We start from the raw sequence: 20,124 nt of genomic DNA on the forward strand, positions 1-20,124 counted from the left end.
GGAAATGGGTATGATCTAGCTCTGCACCTCTGGTTCTCTGAGTCTGGTCTGTCCCTAGATGGTATTTGCCTGGCTTTGGAAAAGTAAGGGACTAGATCTCACCTACAGGCCATTGAACAACCGATGACCGTCAGGAGGTACAACTACCAAAACACCTGAAACAAACTTATACTTGAGCAGATACTAAGGACATATACCAAATATTGGGTCCTTATTATAGAAGTTCCTATTTCTAGAATATCAAGTTGGTGGTCAGCCGGCACTTTCACCTCTCTCATCTGCTTCTGCAGGATTATTGTGACTTGACATACAGATCTGGTTTGGTAGTCCCAGGGGGAGGGGGACAAGGAGAGAAAGAATCTCAAGCAGGCACCTCCCTGAGCCCAGAGCCTGATGCAGGGCTCCATCTCATCACCCTGAGATCATGACCTGAGCCAAAACCAAGAGTCAGACTCCTAACCGACTGTGCCACTCAGGCGCCCTAGTGCAGTGGTTTTAAATCATGATTACAGGGGCGCCTGGGTGGCTCAACCATTAAGCGTCTGCCTTCGGCTCAGGTCATGATCCCAGGGTCCTGGGATCGAGCCCCACATCGGGCTCCCTGCTCAGTGGGAAGCCTGCTTCTCCCTCCTCCACTCCCCTTGCTTGTGTTCCCTCTCTTGCTGCGTCTCTCTGTCAAATAAATAAATAAAATCTTTTTTTTTTTTTTTTAAAGATTTTATTTATTTATTTGAGAGAGTGAGAGAGAGCATGAGAGGGGAGAGGGTCAGAGGGAGAAGCAGACTCCCCGCTGAGCAGGGAGCCCGATGCGGGACTCGATCCCGGGACTCCAGGATCATGACCTGAGCCGAAGGCAGTCGCTTAACCAACTGAGCCACCCAGGCACCCAATAAAATCTTTTTTTAAAAAAAAATCATGATTACACAATAAAATTACCTTGTGGTTTCTTTCTTTCTTTCAATTACTGATAATTCTGATGCCCAGGCCTCGCTACCAGAGATTCTGATTCACTGGACTAGAGATTAACTCAGGTGTCAGTTTCTCTGTTTGGTTTGGTTTGGTTTGGTTTTTTTGCTTGTTTGTTTTTAAAGATTCCCAAGGAATTTTCTAGTTTGCAGCCAGGGCTGCAAGCCTTACCCTTTTATTTAACTGATAAGGCAACTCATAGAGTTTGACTCATCTAGATTGTCAAACATAGAACTGGTCCTAGAATTCTGATATTGGACTCATAGTTCTTTTTTTTTTTCTTTAATAAAGCTTTTACTATTTATCTATTTATTTTTTAAAGATTTTATTTATAAAAAAAAAGATTTTATTTATTTATTTGACAGAGAGAGACACAGCGAGAGAGGGAACACAAGCAGGGGGAGTGAGAGACGGAGAAGCGGTTTTCCTGTGGAGCAGGGAGCCCTATGCGGGACTCCATCCAAGGACCCTGGGATCACGACCTGAGCCCAAGGCAGACGCTAATCGACTGAGCCACCCAGGCGCCCCTGGACTCATAGTTCTATGCTCAAGTTTCATTTCCTCACATCAAAACCCTGTCCATTCAAAATGAGTTTCCCTCTTTACTTTTCATTGTTCTTTCCTATTTGTAAATACACACAGACACACGCATACACATAGACACATTTACACACTATATTGGCTGTTTCCTCTCTCCTTAATGCTGCTGTCCTGTGAGTTCACAGGTCTGTTTATGCCAAAGACACAGTGGTCAAGATTCTGCATACTTAATCAGCTAAGTCAGAGCCCCACAGAACCAGGACTGCTGCCAAATTCATAGTGATCACAAGATAAACACTTGCTCTGTTTCTCTGACACAGTTACTAGGTGTCAATAGGGGAAGAGGATTAAGAGGTGAAAACCTTCAGTTATAAAGAAGTTATGGAGATATAAAGTAAGCATAGGGAATATAATTAATAATATTGTAATAACTTTGTATGGTGACAGATGGTATAGACTCACCGTGGTGATCATTACATAATGTAGATAAATGTTGAATCACTATGTTTACACCTGAAACTAATGTCAACTATACTTCAATTAAAAAATAATACTTTATATGCAATAATTTTATGCACAAAAATTCCAAAGCCATATTGCTGTTAGTGCATACATACTGCACTTCTAACCTTTATTTCAGTATTTGCTTACATTTCCATCCCTTTATTTCAGAGTTAGGTTAGAGCTGGTACCTTGCAGAAAATGTATTCACCTGAAAACTCAATTGGTCTGCTAGAAGCATCCCATCTGATATAGAACTAGGAGTGAGTGAGAAGTGATCACCTTTCCAAAATCTCTTCTCCCCCACATAGGTCAGTCCCTCCAAGGGAAGGGCTGGATGCCTGCTGCCCAAGAGGCTTTACCAGGCTCCATATGTGGGCATGTCCAGGGCTCCCTGACTTGCGTCCTAAGGTGGGAAGATCTAGATTGCCCTGGCCTAAAGATCACAGCAGAGCACCTGCCTCAGAAGCTGCACAGTCAGAGACATGACATGATTCCCCAAATTATAATGGGGAAGGGCTCCTCCTGGAGGTTAGTGCAGACTGCCCACTGCACAGATGGAGGGACCTGTCATAATAGTGATAGTAACATCCACAGTTACTGAATGCTCTTTAGTGAGACAGGCTTTCCATGTGTTATTCCATTTCACTTCACCACAACTCCATGAGGAAAGATCTATGATTCTCCTGACTTCATAGGTAAGAAATTTTGGCTTAGAAAGGTGAACCAGGGCACCTGGCTGGCTCAGTCAGAAGAGCATGCAACTCCGGATTTCAGGGTCATGAGTTGGAGCCCCATGTTGGGTGTGGAGATTACTAAAAATAAATAAATAAATAAACTTAAAAAAAAAAAAAAAAGGTGAACCAACCAGCCCATGATTACACAGCCAGTAAGTGGCAAAGTCCAATATTGAAACCAGACAGTGTGATTCCACGTGCTCTTTGCCACTGTGTCTTGTGTGCACAAAAGCAAATGAAGGTGAAATGTCTTAATATTTCTTACTGTGCCCAAGCTGGGGAGGAGCGAAGGGGCTCTCAGGAAAAAATGTCTCATTCGTCCCATATCTGGCAATAAGGATTGTTCTGGGATGGAGCTTTACCCTCTTGTACAACGCAGAGCACACAGCCCTATTAAGAAGTGAGATGGTCTATGTCTGAGGAATCCCCTACCATCAGGTAGTTCTGTCAAGGGAACAGGCCTAAGAGGTTCTCTCTAATGCCTTAGGTTTGCTTACCTCCATGTAGAACAGGGTTTGTCTAATAGCCCCTCTTCCCTTTAAGTGAACATAGGCTCCCATAGTGGGTCAGCCCGGCCATGGTCCCCTTTCCTTTGTTCCCTTAGGTAGTTCTACTCTCCATTTCTATGCTCCCATTTTGCTTAGAGAGTTTTACTACCTACTTCTATAATTACAGTATACTTAGGGAGTGGGATTCTTGTTATTTAGGTAATCTTGATTTGTTGGGTTTGGAAATGAATACATGGATCTAAACTATACTGTGGTCATATGTCAGGAGAGCCAGCGCATTCTTCTAGGAACTCGGAATGGACAGATGTGGTCTACATCAAGTTGACTGAGGTAATTAACTTCAGTGAAGAAAGCATTTTCCCCAGACCTCGTGCAGTTTATAATCCAGTGAGAAAAACAGTAAAACAAGTATGCAGTCAATTAAAAGTCAGCTTTCTCCAAAAAGAAGCTTGGAATTTAATTTGTCGAACTGTTCCAAGCATTTCTCTTGTTTTATGTCATTTGATTTGAAGCACTATGAATTCAGTCATTTGCTGGTATTGATCAAGAAACATGAAAAGGTTGCTATATGATCTGAGAGACCATCAGTAGCAGTCACCTTTGATTATGACATTTTATTAAAAGACATTGCACACCAAGCAATATTTTTAAAAGGAAAAAAATAAACAATGTTACTGTTTTTTCATTTTTGTATTTGATTTGGGGGAGGATGTATTAATTTCTTAGTGTGGCTATAACTAATTACTACAAACTTGGTAGTCTAAAACCATACAAATTTATCATCTTACAGTTCTGGAGGTCAGAAGTCTGAAACAGGTTTCACTGGCCTGAAATCAAGGTGCTGGCAGAGCCAGACTGCCTCCAGAGGCTCTAGGGGACAATCCTTTTTGTACATTTTCCAGCTTCTAGAAGCTCCCTACATTCCCTGGTAGGGATCCCTAATCTACAAGATTATAAATCCCCAAGGAATTAACAGAAATATCTGGTAGGGTTTTGGATTTCTACTGGAATTCTACAGAAATTGCAGGGAAGCAAACTTTATATCATTGAGGGCAGGCGTCAGAGTCAGGTAGAAGCCATCTTCCCAACTTCTTTATCACTAAAACAAGAGATCTATTTTATTTAACAAGAATGATATTTTAGTGCTTGTGTTTGGGGAAGCATGCTGTGCGGCACTAAAATGAGTTTAACCGCTGCCAACTCTCCCAGAGTGAGAAATATTGAAGGTACATAATCATTGGATAATTAGTCAATTCTTTATTAGGCAACTCTTCCCAGGTATTGCTATACACCACTTGCACCCAGAAAATTAATCCCTGGATTATGTGATATGTTTGGTGTGAGGTGTGTTCGACAATCTCCAGAGATTACGGTTACTTGAGTGTCTTATAACCCAATACCATCTCTCTATCCCATCCCTCCCTACTCTGGGAGAGATCTCTGCACTTCTCAGAGCTCAGTAATGCTAAAGTGTGGGACAGCTTGGATGTCTGCAGAGAACGACAACAACCAGCAAATCTAGGAAAATAGATGCTCTTTAGTATTGAAATTGCTACTGCCAGAGGTGCCTGGATGGCTTAGTCGGTTAAATGCCCAAGTCTTGATTTCGGCTTGGGTCATGATCTTGGGGTCGTGGGATCCGGCCCCGCGTTGGGCTCTACGCTCAGAGTGGGATCTCTCTCTCTCCCTCTGCTCCCCCCCTACTCACGTGCTCTCTCTAAATAAATAAATAAAATCTTTTTTTTTTTTTTAAAGATTTTTTATTTATTTATCTGAGAGAGAGAATGGGAGACAGAGAGCAGGAGAGGGGGGAGGGTCAGAGAGAGAAGCAGACTCCCCGCTGAGCAGGGAGTCCGATGCGGGACTCGATCCCAGGACTCCAGGATCATGACCTGAGCCGAAGGCAGTCGCTTAACCAACTGAGCCACCCAGGCGCCCCTAAATAAATAAAATCTTTTAAAAAAAATGCTATTGCCAGCCTTACACATGAATATCTCCAGGCATTAACAAGTGGTCTCTTTAAACTGACAGCTGAACTTCACGAGCTTGTTACTCCCATGCAAATGACTGACAGGACCTCATTGGTGTCCTTAGTTACCCCCGCTCCAGAATTTCTCCAAGTGCCCCTAAATCAGGCCAAGCTACAGCGCCTGCCATTCACTATTGTTAAGTACTGCAGCCCAGGTCTTTGCTAATTGCGGTCTACACGCTACTGCAGGCTCCAGCTCTTTGGAGATCACCCTAGCCACCAATGTCTCCATTCCTATTATGATGTGAGAACTGGAACCGCATTGGGACTAAGGGCCCCTACCTGTGGCCTGCCCAGCTTGAATGACTCACCCTCAGTCTGAGTCCACAGCTCTGTAGCTTGTCCCCAGCCAGGCCAAATGTGATATAGCCACCTCCACTGTGGAGTCCATGCTGAAGGGAGGAGGCCTTCTGGGACATTCCCCTTGATATCCACCCTTTCACACAGGTCTCCTCCTGAACTCCAGTACCATCCCCAACTGCCCTTTATCTGTATTCAACCATTCCTTTCCCACCTGAAGTCCACCTCCTATGTCTTTCAGGCTGTGCTCTGAAAACTAATTCAAATAAATTAGGTATATACATGAGGGTATTATTTATAGCAGTGATTCCTGGGGGAGGGGCACAAAAGGGGAGAGGATTTGGGGCCTTAGAGCAAAAAAAAAAAAAAGAAGTTACTTTTGCCAACACACGGAGATAATTTTTTTTTTTGTCACAACTGCAGGGTGCTGCTGACATCTAGTGGTTATAATTAAGGATGCCTCTTAAACATCACTAGTCCGCTTCCCACAACAAAGAATCATCCAGCCCAAATGTCAATAGTTGCCAAGGTTGAGAAACTCTGCCTCACATCTCTTTCTTAGAGGAGTTATTACTAAAGTTTCTCTTTTTTTTTAATTTAAAGATTTTATTTATTTATTTGACAGAGAGCTAGCGAGAGCAGGAACACAAGCAGGGGGAGTGGGAGAGGGAGAAGCAGGCTTCCCCCTGAACAGAGCAGGGAGTCTGATGCGGGGCTCGATCCCAGGACCCTGGGATCATGACATCCCAGGACCCTGGGATCATGACCTGAGCCGAAGGCAGACGCTTAACCACGGAGCCACCCAGGCGCCCCTTAAGTTTCGGTTTCTCAAGCAGATTTTAGATCAGTTGCCATGTTTCACTTTCTCTTTCCTTTTTCTCTAGTTGCTGTGTTTTACATCTTGATAAGAATAAATTCAAGGGGCGCCTAGGTGGCTCAGTTGGTTAAGTGTCTGCCCTTCAGCTCAGGTCATGATCCCATGGTCCTGGGACTGAGCCCCGCATCAGGCTCCCCACTTGGCAGAAAGCCTGCTTCTCCCTCTCCCTCTGCCTACCACTCCCCCTGCTTGTGCGCGCTCTTGTGCGCGCTCTCTGTCAAATAAATAAATAAAATATTTTTAAAAAGAATAAATTCAAAAGACAATGCACTACTGATTTTCCCAAGAACGCACTCAATCCAACTTTCTGTGAAAAGAAAGATTGATATATAAATTCCATCTAATGATTTCAACATGTTCAACACCCACTCAACAGGTCTTCGTTTCCTCAATCCTGAAAATGTATATTCTTTAAATTCTTTACAGATAGTTTTTGTCTTTCTGAATTTGAATTCTTAACAATATAAGTAGATAACCAAGATTTCTTTTTCCTTCGATGTTTACCTCTGATTGCTTAGTTGCTATTCATTTAAACCTGAATAAGCAAAGACAATCTCTTGGCCCAGATACAGCTAAGAGAAAGGAAGGGAAAGAAGTGGGAACAAGGAAGAAAAAACATGATAAACACACTGAAAATTTTTTCAAACACTGGAGCACTATCAAATTTTTTAAAGCCTTAGTAAGGAGGAAATTCTGGGTTTATTTTTCTCCCCACACTAAACCATTCAGTACCTTTTCTAAAATGTGGCTTCCTGCTTCAGAAAAACATTTCGATAGCCTTCAGGCCCACCACATTACCTCTCAGATCTCAATTCTTACGACTTTTCCCCTGCTCTTCCCATTCCAACCACACCATCCATGCATGCCAAGTATGCTCCACCTCCAGGGGTTTGCACTTACTGTTTCCCATGCTGGAACTTTCTTCCCTAGTTTCATATCTACAGTGCTCACTCTTTCACCCACTTCAGATTTTTGCTCAGTTGCCACTTTCTCAGTGAAACCAGCTATTCAGCTATTACCAACAGATTTATACTAGCAAAACACACTGCACTCCAAGCCTCTCTGTGCTTTTTCTCCATAGCACCATCTGATACATGTTTCATTTGTTCTTTATTATTTTTATCTCCCATACTAGAAGATAACTCCATAAAAGTAGGTCCTCTGTCTGTTTTCTCATTACTATATTGACAGTGCCTTGAACAATGTCTGGTTCTTAGCAGTTGTCCAATATAATTTGTTGACTGAATGAATGATTGAATGCAAGGGGAACAAAAATCTAGGTTTATTGATATTTGGCATTTTCTGCTTAGCTTCCCAATACCACCCCCATCCTTACTAGAATCTTATTATGGTGAGTGCGGTTGGCAAGGGCACAGAAGACAAGCACTATTGTGAGTGGAAGTGTATCAACCTCTTTTCAAAGCTATTCGGCAATACCTATCAACTTTTAAAATGTATATACATTTTGACCCAAAAATTTCCTTAAATTTACGCAACAGAAATAACGGCACCAGTGTATAGCACTGTACCTGTTTTTTCAATGAAGACGGGAAGCAGGACTTCAGTTTCAGCTTAGGATGCAGAAAGCTGGAAAGAGCATCGCTGCCACCCTTACAACAAAAATAACGCTAAACAATCTCCTGTCGTTTTATTTAAAAATAAATGAGGTTGCTCGAGCGCCACGCAGGCTTAGCGAGACAGGTGAGAGCCCGGGCCAAAGTCCAGAGGGCCAGCTGCAAATTCCACACAGAACCACCCAGAGCTCTGTAAACGTGCACCCCCCCGCCCCCCGGGGGCTTCTCAGCCGGGCCGGGGCCCCACTCAGCTCTTGCAGAAGTTTCCGTTTCCTGGAGCTGGACTCCGCCTAGTCCGAGATCAGATTCACTTTCCAGCTTCGTTTTGCCGCTCTGGTCCTGCGTTTAACAAAGCCAACCCCTGGGCTGCGACCTCGCGCCGCCGCCGCCCCGCGGGAAGCGCCCACCGCCCACCCGCACTCCCCGCGCACGCGCACACGCCCGCCCGCGCGCGCCCCGCCACTCCGCAGGCGGGGATCCCAGTCCTGAGGAGAAAGCCCGAGGGGACTGCCGGCAGCGCCCAACCACCATGAGGTAAGGGCTTTCCCCGCTTCTGCCCCTAGACCGCGTAGGCCTTTGTTGCAAGCCGGTGTTTTTCTTTTATCCCGTTGCCAGCACAGCGCTGCCGCCCTTCAAGGGGCCGAGCCCCTCGCGCCCGGCAGCCGGGCGTCGGGTTTGGGGGCGCCCCTCGAGAGCCCTGTCCCGGTCCCGGGCGTCTGGAGTCGGGCCTGGCGGGGAGGGTGGCCGAGCGCGCGCTTCCCCGGAGCCCCCACCCCCCCGGGCGGGGGGGGTGGGGGCCGGCCGGGCGGGGGGGGGGGGTGGGGGCCGGGTGGCCGGCGATGCGACCCAGGAGCCTGTCCCCTCCCTGCGGCTCTTCTCGGCGGCGGCGGCGACAGTGTTCGGTTGGCGGCCGCCCCCGGGGCCATTCGGGCGGCTTCTACGTGGCACGGGTCTCCTGAGGCCCGTCGCCTTCCTCCCCTTCCTGGGGCGGCAGCTGCCATTCCCCCGATGTGGGCAGACACGGTTTGGCCGCAGCCCTGCAGTTGTCACCTAGGTCGGCGGCTACTGCCATTTTGCCTTTCTGATTTCTGGGTCTGAGTTCTTCCCTTCTTGTGAGCTGCCTTTGTACCGCATCCAGATTCTTCTTATTCCGCCCAGTCCGCTATTTTTTTTTGGGGGGGGGGTCCTCTTCTGTCTCCTTTACTGCCTTGTGGTAGTGGGGTCCTTTCCTCACCCGCTTTGTATCCGCAGGGGCTGGCACCCTGCCCTGTGGTGATGAGTGAACCGTCCGCAGTTAGTAAGCTGAGGGATGAGAGAGTAAGATCTTGGGCTCCTGATTCGGAACACCTACTAGTTGGGTGACCCAAAGCAAAGTTGCTTAAACTCTGTGAGTCTGTTTCTTATCCGTAGAAATCAATGACCTCCAGATCTTAGGACTGTGGGATTAGTTGATTGCTTAGTACATAATATTTGCAAATGTTGTTTATATTATTTTAAGTAAAAAAGAAATGTAATAAGTGCTTTGCTTCTAACATCTGTAAGAAGGGAAGGAGGTATCAGGAAGGTGCCTGAAGAAATGAGGAAGGAAAGGGGGGTGCACTATGTATGGTATGCAGGATGGGCTGGAAGAGGGGTGGACTCCACTTGGGGACTGTCTCCCAAGGACAATGAAAGACTGCTTCTTCATGGCAAAACCCCTCAAATTTCCTAAAGATAAGTGTTGCCTCTTCAGACACAATAGCCTCTCTGCCAGCTTCCCAGAGACCGAGTTTAAAAATTAAGCAAAGTTTGAAAAATAAAACTTCTCATGGCATCCAGTTGGGCGTAAATTCCAGAGTCTGGGCAAGGCACTTCAGTGACTGAATATCCCCTTGAGATCTCACAACCACATTCATAGTACCTGAGGCAGCCGTCCTTGAGCTGGGCTGCTGTAAACCTTCACAACAGAAACAGATGTTCATTTTACTCTATGGATGGGCAGGGGGCTGGTAAGCCCATTTGCCATGGATCTGGGCAGGCTGTTAAGGGGATGTCTTGCCCATGATTTTGGTGCAGTTACACCAGAGAAAAGAACAACTACCAAGGGATAGTCATACCAGGCTTCCCAGTCAGAACCATGGGAAACAGTCCAAAACTTATTTTCAAAATCCAAACATGAAGCCAGACAGAGAGTATGCCAAGATATAAAGACAAGTGAGATAGGGAAAACTGAAATGGGAGAAAGTTTGGGGCCATTAGCAGGAGGTAAAGAACTAGTAAGAATTCCCTCATCTGGAATCCAGGTACTTTTTACGCTAAGCCTATACCTCTGGGCTGGACATGCCAGAAACTGCCAGTATACAATTGCATTCATTCAACAAATATTTATTTATTGAGTTTCTATTGACTGGCTAGAATAATAGATTCCAGGGACACAGTGCTGGGGACACAGTGTTGAAAAATATAAAATCAGAACAAGGTCCCTATTCTTACGGGGCTTACATTTAAATGGGAGAAATAGATAAACAATAGATAATTGAGTAAATAACACAATTCAGGAAGTATTAAGAGCTACCAGGAAAATAATGTAATGGCCTAAGAAAGTGACCTAGAATGGAGGGGGCTATTTTAGGTATTTCTGCTGTGGGTGGCCTCCTGGGTAGAGAATGTTGGAGCTGAGTTACAGGAAAGAGCTAGTCATGCCAAGATTTAGGAGCAGAACATTCCCAGAGTAAAAACAACAGGTTTAAAGTCCTTGAACTTGATATGTTCAAGATAGGAAAGTCAGTATGTCCAAAACACAGTGAATGAAGAGGAGAGTAGGAGGAGAAAAGGTTAGACAGGTAGATAAGGCCAAGTTCTTTAGGGACTTGTAGGACGTGGCAAGAGCTGGATTAATATCTAAGGGTGTTGGGAAGCCATTGGGAGATTTTAAGCAGGAGACATCATCTGGTTTACATTTTCAAAAGTTTAGTAGGACTCTGAGGGGGTCAAGAGCCAAAGCTGGGAGCCCAGATTTTCCCCAGCTCAAAGGAAAGATAATTGTGGTTTAAACTAGTAAAATAGCAATAGAAATGGAGGAAAGTGGATGGATTTGAGATTTATCTGGGTGTTAGATTAACAGGACTTCCAATTGGATTGGATGAGAGGTTGAGAGAAGAAGAATCAGATTACTCCTGGATTATTTGGCCTGTGGAACTAAGAGGTGCCAAAAAAGACTGGGGGAGGAAAAAGCTCAAGGAATCCAGATTTCTGGATTGCATATGTTTATTTGAGATGCCAATTGAACTTCTAACTGAAGGTGTGAGCTAAAAATTCATTAAGTCAGGGCGCCTGGGTGGCTCAGTCAGTCGTTAAGCGTCTGCCTTTGGCTCAGGTCATGGTCCTGGGATCAAGCCCCTCATCAGGCTCCCTGCTCTGGAGGAAGCCTGCTTCTCCCTTTCCCATTCCCCCTGCTTGTGTTCCCTCTCTCGCTGTCTCTCTGTCAAATAAATAAATAAAATCTTTACAAAAATAAAAAATAAAAATTCATTAAGTCTGGAATTCAGGGGAGAGATAGAGATTAGATCAGAGGTAAGGTTATAAATATGAAATGCTTTTATTTTTTTAATCACTACTACTAATTGTGCAATTAATTCAGTTCTGTAACTTTTGGGTATTAGGACAGCCCCTTTCCAGTTCCTGAAAAACTCTTGTCTAATTCAGTTTAAAACATCAATCTACTATTTGACTTAAAGCACTCTTCTCCTCCTTCCCAACTCCCACCAAATATTGATGTAAGTGCTAATCAGAAAGGGAAATGTGATAGACTAGACTTTAGGATGACTGGCAAGGTGGGGTGCAGCTTTAGCTAAGGTGGTCAGGGGTACACCTCTTTGAAGAGCTGACATTTGAGCCAAGACCAGAATTGTGAGAATAAGTAAGCCCTAGAACTCTCTTAGGAACAGTTCACAAAATGAGAGAATAAAAAGCCCATGCAGATGCCCTGAGGTAGATACATACCTGGCAGAAGAAATAACAATTTCTTTAAAGGCCTGTATGGCTGGAGTGCAGGAAGTGAAAGGAAAGTTGTACAAAATGAGGCTAGAGAAGTAGACAGGGGCTGGATGACACGGGCATAGCAACCATGATTAGGAGTTTGAAGCTGGAGATAAAGATTTGAATATTAGGGCGCCTGGGTGGCTCAGTTGGTTAAGCAACTGCCTTCGGCTCAGGTCATGATCCTGGAGTCCCTGGATCAAGTCCCGCGTTGGGCTCCTTGCTTGGCAGGGAGTCTGCTTCTCCCTCTGACCCTCCCCCCTCTCGTGCTCTCTCTCTCATTCTCTCTCTCTCAAATAAATAAATAAAATCTTAAAAAAAAAAAAAGATTTGAATGTTAATAACAATGTATAGTTTCACTTCAGCTTCATGTTCCATCTTACAGTTTTCCCGGCCTCTCTCCCACAAGCATCATTTTCTCCCTTATTACTGGAACAGTCCTATTGGCATATCATTAGGTTATTGAAAATATGTGGTTAAAAATTATTTTGACATTTCCCTCAGCCTTCCTCCAGATACAGCTCTATTTCTCTATTTCCTTCAAAATTCCTTGAGAGAGTGGCCTCTATTCCTCATATCTACTTCTTTACCTCACATTATCCCCTCAGCCACCCCAGTAATGTTTTTTTGTTGGTTTTTTTGTGTTTTTTTTTTTTAAGCACGGCGTGGGAGGGGGCAAGCAGAGAGAGAATGAGAAGCAGACCATCCGCTGAGCAGGGAGCCTGCCTTAGGGCTCGATTCCAGGACCCCAAGGTCATGACCCGGGCCAAAGGCAGACACTTAACCCACTGAACCACCCAGGCGCCCTCCAGTAATGTTTTCATCCCTACCTTTCTAGTGAAACACTTATCACGGTCCCCCACAGCTTTACTCCTGCCAAAACAGTGATCTCTTCTCTGTCCTCAATTACTCAGTCTCTTAGAATCATTTTACACATTGAATATTCGTTTCTCTTTCTTGAAATATTTTCTTCCTTAGGCTTTCATTGATACTTAGTTTTCTAGCTTCCTCACTGATTATTCTTTCTTTGCCTCCTTTCTTGGTCCTTCTAGTCTACTTGACTTGGGAGTGTCTTACAGCTTAGTTTTTACCTTTTCTGTCTATGCTCACTCCTTAGGTAATTTAATTCTAGATCTTGTGGTTTTAAAGTCCATCTGCATGTCTATCACTCCCGATTTTATATCCTTCATTCTAACTTCATTCCTCCTCGTCCCCAGTATTGTATTCATTAATATCCAACTTCATACTTAGCATCTTCACTTGAATGTGTAATAGACATCTCAAAATTAACATTTCCAAATAAGCCTCTTGATTTATCCACTCCCTCAAGTCAAAAGCATAGGAATCATCTTGGATTCTCTCTTTTCCTCATGGCCCTCCCCACAACTAATCCATCAGAAAGACCTGTCAGCTCTGCCTCAAATATAACCAATCCAGTCCTCACCAACCCTCCACTACAACCACAGCGTAAGCTTGCATCATCTCTCCTTGGATTTCCTTGACAGCTGCTTTCATGTCTCTTTCAGGGAGACTTGCTCTGGTCATGCTCTTTATATTTTAACCACCTCTCAAACCCCCTGCCAACTTCCCATTTTTTTCTCCTTTTCTGCTTTATTTTTCTCTTTATTACCATCTCACATACTCTTATATTTTCATTTGGTTTTTTGATCTTCTCTTGGCACACCCCATTGCCCTATTAGAATATAAGCTACATGAAATCAGGGTGTTTTTTCTGTTTTGTTCATTGCTGTATCCCAACACTTAGAACAGTGCCCTCTGCATTGTACCTCTCAGTAAATCTTGAACAAATAGTTTCCCTATCAGTTTCCAGACTTCCTCTTTTGACCCTTGATTGTCCATTCTCCTCACAGCAGCCAGAGGGATTTTTTAAAACTTATATCAAACACTGTCATTTTCCTACTTAAAAAGTTTCCCCCAGTGGTTTCCCATTGCAATTAGGGTAAAATTTATGTTCCTTATCATGGACTTCCAAACCCTGCATCATCTGTCCCTGCCTACTACTACACCTCATCTTCTGCTATTCCTCTTTACTATGCTTCAGCCACACTTTCCTTCCTTTTGTCCCCTGAACACACCAAGTTTGTTCTCACATCAGGGCCTTTGCACTCCCTGGCCTCTCAGCCCAAACCAGGGTTCCTCAGTCTCAACATTATTGACATTTCTGGCTGGATAATTCATTGTTGTTGGGACTGACCTGTGCATTGTAGGATATTTAGCAGCATCCCTGGCCTTACCCAGTAGATGCTAGTAGCATTCCTCCAGTGGTGACAACCAAAATTATCTCCAGACATTACCAAATATCCCCTAGGGGGCAAAAGCACACCGGTTGAGAAGCAGTGGCTTAGACCATTTTGCCTCAGATCTTTTATGATTGCCTCCATTTCGTTGTTGAGATCTTACTTCAATTGCCCCTTTCTACAAAAGCTATCCCTTCATAATTGTAACTAAAGTACCTCCCCAACCACCACCACCCTTAATCCCATTACTCTGATTTTTTTTTCCTTAACATTTACTACTACCTGGAATTATGTTGCCTATTTGTTTTCATATTGATTTGTTTACATATTTGTTTTCCATCAACTCCTTTTGTTCCTTCCTCTTCCAGAATGGAATTGCCATGAAGAAAGAGCCGTTTTCTAATTTGTTCACTACTATATCCAGTACAACTAGGATATTGCCTGGCATATATGACATGAGGAGGTCAATAAATGTTTCGATGGCACTATTACTATAGTTCCCATAAACATTTATACAACTATATATTTATATTTTACATACAAGGGTGTGGGGAGCTTTGTGTGCATCAGAAAGGGAAATAAACACATTCACACACACATGCTCTGTATACTGTTCATCCCATAATTAGGGCATTTTCCTCTTTGAGAGAAGACTTAAGGAATTTTTTTTCTGGGGCACCTGGGTGGCTCAGTCGTTTAAGCGACTGCCTTTGGCTCAGGTCATGATCCCAGGGTCCTGGGATCGAGCCCCGCATCGGGCTCCCTGCTCCGCGGGAAGCCTGCTTCTCCCTCTCCCACTCCCCCTGCTTGTGTTCCCTCTCTCGCTGTCTCTCTCTCTCTAAGAAATAAAAATAAAAAAAAAAAAAAAAGAATTTTTTTTCCTGTACATTTCTTAATTATGGTTAATCGTAGATTGAGAAAGTCTTTTTTTTTTTTTTAAGATTTTATTTATTTGAGAGAGAGAGAACACAAGCAGGGTGGAGGGACAGAGGGAGAGGGAGAAGCTGGCTCCCCCACTGAGCAGGGATCCCAGCATGGGGCTTGATTCCAGGACCCCGGGATCATGTCCTGGGCCAGAGGCAGATGCTTAACCGAGCCACCCAGGCACCCCTGAGAAAGTCTTTATTGACTGCCACACTACCACTATCAGCAAAACAGAAAAATAAAACCAGGAATGTTAATTAGGATTTTGTCAGTTGGAGACATTAGAAACCTAATTTAGAGTGGCTTAAGCAGGCACACACAGAGAGAGGTTATTTCTTTAAGTAAATAGAAGTCCAGGGGTAGACAAGGTGATCCAGGCAAGACTGTTTAGTCACTATTGTGAACAGTTATCTTTCTTCCTAAGCTCTGCTTTCCTCTCTATTAGAGTCTTTCTCAGGCAGGCAGACTCTCCCCAAGTTTGGAAAGATGGCCACCAGCACACCCAAGGTTATATTCTACCAACTTAAAATTTTTATTTTTTATTTTATTTTATTTTATTTTTTTTTTTTAAGATTTTATTTATTTATTTATTTGACAGAGAGAGACACAGCGAGAGAGGGAACACAAGCAGGGGGAGTGGGAGAGGGAGAAGCAGGCTTCCCGCAGAGCAGGGAGCCCGATGCGGGGCTCGATCCCAGGACCCTGGGATCATGACCTGAGCCGAAGGCAGACGCTTAACGACTGAGCCACCCAGGCGCCCCCCAACTTAAAATTTTTAGAAGGAAGGGAGATCGTTCCATCAAAGTCCCATTTCAGCAAAAATATATTTTAATTGGATTATCTCTGAATAAATCACTGGGACCAGGGAATGGCTAGAATATCATGTGCCTTCCCAGACTAAACGGTAGATAGTCCATTTCAAATCGCATGGACTAAGAGTAGAGGGAGAGGATGTTCCAGAAATGGAAACCAAAAGAAGGGGTCCTCACCGAGTAAAAACCACAGATGTCCACAGCACTGGACTATGTACACTTCCTGGGTCACTTCCATGGAACTTTCTGCTGAATTTTAATTGTTTACTTACAAGCTCTGTATAAGCAGGGCTGTGTCTTGTTCACAGTTACATACCCAGGATTATTTAGAAGATCTTGCACATAAAATGGTCTCAGTAATGAATAAATATTTCCTTGCCCTTCCTTCCCCCTTTATCTTCCTAGTTTCAGAGATAGTGTTTCCAATGTACCCTGTAGAGATTACACTGTGCCTTGCACAAAGGGAGCTCAACAAATATTTGTGAAGTGAATTTTAAGAGCAATGGTAAGGTAATAATAGGTATTAGCCATTGTTGCCCACAACCCCAGAGGTCAGAAGGATGTGGCACTTATATCAAATCTGTTAAGCTTACTAAATTTCCTTGTGCCTTTTCCCCATCTCTGGACATTTGTTACTCTCCTTTTATCTCTCAAACTTAATGCTTTTCCCCATCTCTTGGTATACCAGTTACTATCCGTTTCTTTTCTTTTCTTTGTTTTTTAAGATTTTATTTATTTGACAGAGAGAGAGCACACGTAGGCAGAGCGGCAGGCAGAGGGAGAGGGAGAAGCAGGCTGTCCGCTGAGCAGACAGTCCGACATGGGGCTTGATCCCAGGACCCTGGGATCATGACCTGAGCCAAAGGCAGCCGCTTAACCGACTGAGCCACCCAGGCGCTCCAGTTACTATCCGTTTCTGTGTCTTTTCTCTGTGTGAGGTTTCCTTCTTTTCTTTCTTCCTCTCTCTCCCTTCCTCCCTCTCTTCTTTCTCTTCCTTTCTTCCTCTGCAAAAATGATATATTGGTGTGGCTTCTGTGTCTTCTTCAGTGTACTCCTTTTTCTTATTTTTCACCTCTTCTCTCCCTTCCTACTCATAATATAGAAATGGAATTTTTGTATTAATTATTGACTGTGTGTATATTATTCTTAATTTTCAAGGCAAGTAAATAAAACATTTTAAATTCCCCTCTGTAAAAATTGGAGGTACTTGTGGTTTAGTGACTACCAAAAGGAAATAGATACCCTGTGACAGAGAGAACCCTGTCATCTCTCCAGAACTGCTTTTGCGATAAGTAATGAGAATATTTCTAGAATTTAACTCTACACCAAGGAAACCAGTATAAAGATATAGGGGACTAGTGCTTGAACTGTAAGATCAAATAAAAGATAGAATTGTTGTTAAACAAAAAACTGTATATAAGATTTAAAGATTGATTATTTCCTTCATTTCTTCAAAATTAAAAGGGATTTTATCTTTGACAGTGAAATTCCTAAGGACTCCTTGAAGGCCATTCTGTTGGAGTTAGAATGTCACTTTACATGGAATTTACTTAAGGAAGACATTGATCTGTTTGATGTGGAAGATACAATTGGTCAACAGCTTGAATTTCTTACCACAAAATCCAGACTCACTCTTTATAACTTATTGGCCTATGTGAAACACCTGAAAGGCCAAAATAAAGATGCTCTAGAGTGCCTGGAACAAGCAGAAGAAATAATCCGTCAAGAACACTCAGACAAAGAGGAAATACGAAGTCTGGTCACTTGGGGAAACTATGCCTGGGTATATTATCACATGGACCAGCTCAAAGAATCTCAGAAGTATATAGACAAGATAGGGAATGTTTGTAAGAAATTGTCCAGTCCTTCTAACTACAAGTTGGAGCGTCCTGAGATTGACTGTGAAAAAGGGTGGGCACTCTTGAAATTTGGAGGAAAGTATTACCAAAAGGCTAAAGTGGCTTTTGAGAAGGCTTTGGAAGCTGAACCTGACAATCCAGAATTTAACATCGGCTATGCCATCACAGTGTATCGGCTGGATGATTCTGACAGAGAAGGGTCTATAAAGAGCTTTTCCCTCGGTCCTCTGAGGAAAGCTGTTACCTTGAACCCAGATAACTCCTACATTAAGGTTTTTCTGGCACTAAAGCTTCAAGATGTACATGCAGAAGCTGAAGGGGAAAGGTATATTGAAGAAATCCTGGACCAGATATCATCCCAACCATATGTCCTTCGTTATGCAGCCAAATTCTACAGGAGAAAAAATTCCTGGGACAAAGCTCTGGAACTTTTGAAAAAGGCCTTGGAGGTGACACCAACCTCTTCTTTCCTGCATCACCAGATGGGACTTTGCTATAGGGCACAAATGATCCAAATCAAGAAGGCCACACGCAACAGACCTAAAGGAAAGGATAAACTGAAAGTTGATGAGCTGATTACATCTGCTATATTTCATTTCAAAGCAGCTGTGGAAAAGGACTCTATGTTTGCATTTGCCTACACGGATCTGGCCAACATGTATGCTGAGGGAGGCCAGTATAGCCATGCTGAAGACGTTTTCCAGAAAGCCCTTCGTCTGGAGAACATAACTGATGATCACAAACATCAGATCCATTATCACTATGGCCGCTTTCAGGAATTTCACCGTAAATCAGAAAGTACTGCTATCCACCATTATTTAGAAGCCTTAAAGGTCAAAGACCGGTCATCCCTACGCACCAAATTGACAAGTGCTCTGAAGAAATTGGCTGTCAAGAGACTCAGCCACAATGCTTCAGATGTGCAGAGTTTAAGTGCCCTAGGGTTTGTTTACAAGCTGGAAGGAGAAAAGAGGCAAGCTGCTGAGTACTATGAGAGGGCCCAAAAGGTAGACCCAGAAAATGAAGAATTCCTTACTGCTCTCTGTGAGCTTCGACTTTCTATTTAAATACATACTCTAGGAAATTAGTTCTAAGCTTTCCTCTCCATTTTGGGTCATTATATTTTTTTGTTTATTATTTTAATCCATTGTTCATTATAGAGCCAATTTTTTGAATGGTTATATACCAAGCATCATCCTAAATACTTCATATATACATAATGATGAATCTTTTGCTGTTTTCTTTTTTTTTAAATTAAACTAATATAATCCATTGAGAAATGAACATTTCAGCTATTGTAACTTTTAAAAATAGTATGGCCATTATGACTTTATACTCTGTCTCTGCCATTTATAATAATTTTTGATTAAATTTTGTCAAATTTTCCATATTACACAGTGAGTATAATTCTGCATAAACCCTGACAGCTAGGTCAGGAATACTCTTTCAGGAGTGCAAAATTGTATTAGTTAAGCTCTTAACTATGTAGCTTGCAAAAGATGGACCCTTCCAGTTACAGATGTTTTAACTTTGATGAGAATATTTAACCATCAACCTGATAGTCACCTAAAGAATCCTCTTTGTTGAAAGAAAAAAGTTCATAATAATAAAAAGCTTGTCATCTGTGGTGACTTCAATAAAAGGAGAAAAAACTAGAATAGGAAAAAAAAAGATTTCTTCAAATACAGAACTTAAGGGACCCATGAAAAATCACAAGTATTATCTCCCAAAATGTTCATTAAGTAGCTAGAAATAGTTGTGAGAAAAAAAAGAATAATGGAAAATCCCATGTCTTATGTTTCTCTGGTTCTTTTGTAACAAGAATGAACCTAAACTAATCTAGATGAAATTAATTTTATTCCTTCCCATTAAAATTCCAGTATGTTTAGGTTAAACTCATTGAGGTAGAAAGCAGGCCAGTTGAGAAATTGGGAGAAATGATAAACAAATGGGTAAAATAGGTATCCCTAACCTATATCCCTAGATTACCAAGATTTCTATGATTTGGTTTTGGGTCTGGACTGGATTGTTCTCATACTCCCAGTTTCTGGCCTTTAGTATTCCAAAGTTACTTCTGTGAAGCTTTTTCTTTTGTCTAAAGTTTTCAGATTGACATGTTTTCCTATAGATCCTATAGGAATAGTTAAGCTCTGCTTTCAGTTTTAATATCCATCTTGAAGGGTCACTGTTTAAGGGCTCTTATCCCAGGGGACATTTTTAA

General features: G+C 43.0%; 1 protein-coding gene across 1 annotated transcript; it reads left to right on the forward strand.

Annotated features, from left to right (window-relative positions):
- The first annotated feature begins 8,475 nt into the window (after nt 1-8,475).
- On the forward strand, nt 8,476-19,042 carry LOC110589308 (interferon-induced protein with tetratricopeptide repeats 5). Its single transcript, XM_021699854.1, has 2 exons — nt 8,476-8,567; nt 17,527-19,042. The coding sequence occupies exons 1-2, from the start codon at nt 8,563-8,565 to the stop codon at nt 18,968-18,970; spliced, it is 1,449 nt and encodes a 482-aa protein (XP_021555529.1). The 5' UTR covers nt 8,476-8,562; the 3' UTR covers nt 18,971-19,042.
- The last annotated feature ends 1,082 nt before the right edge of the window (nt 19,043-20,124 follow it).

The sequence above is a fragment of the Neomonachus schauinslandi genome, chromosome 6 (assembly GCF_002201575.2).
Source record: "Neomonachus schauinslandi chromosome 6, ASM220157v2, whole genome shotgun sequence".
Classification (NCBI taxonomy): Eukaryota; Metazoa; Chordata; class Mammalia; order Carnivora; family Phocidae; genus Neomonachus; species Neomonachus schauinslandi.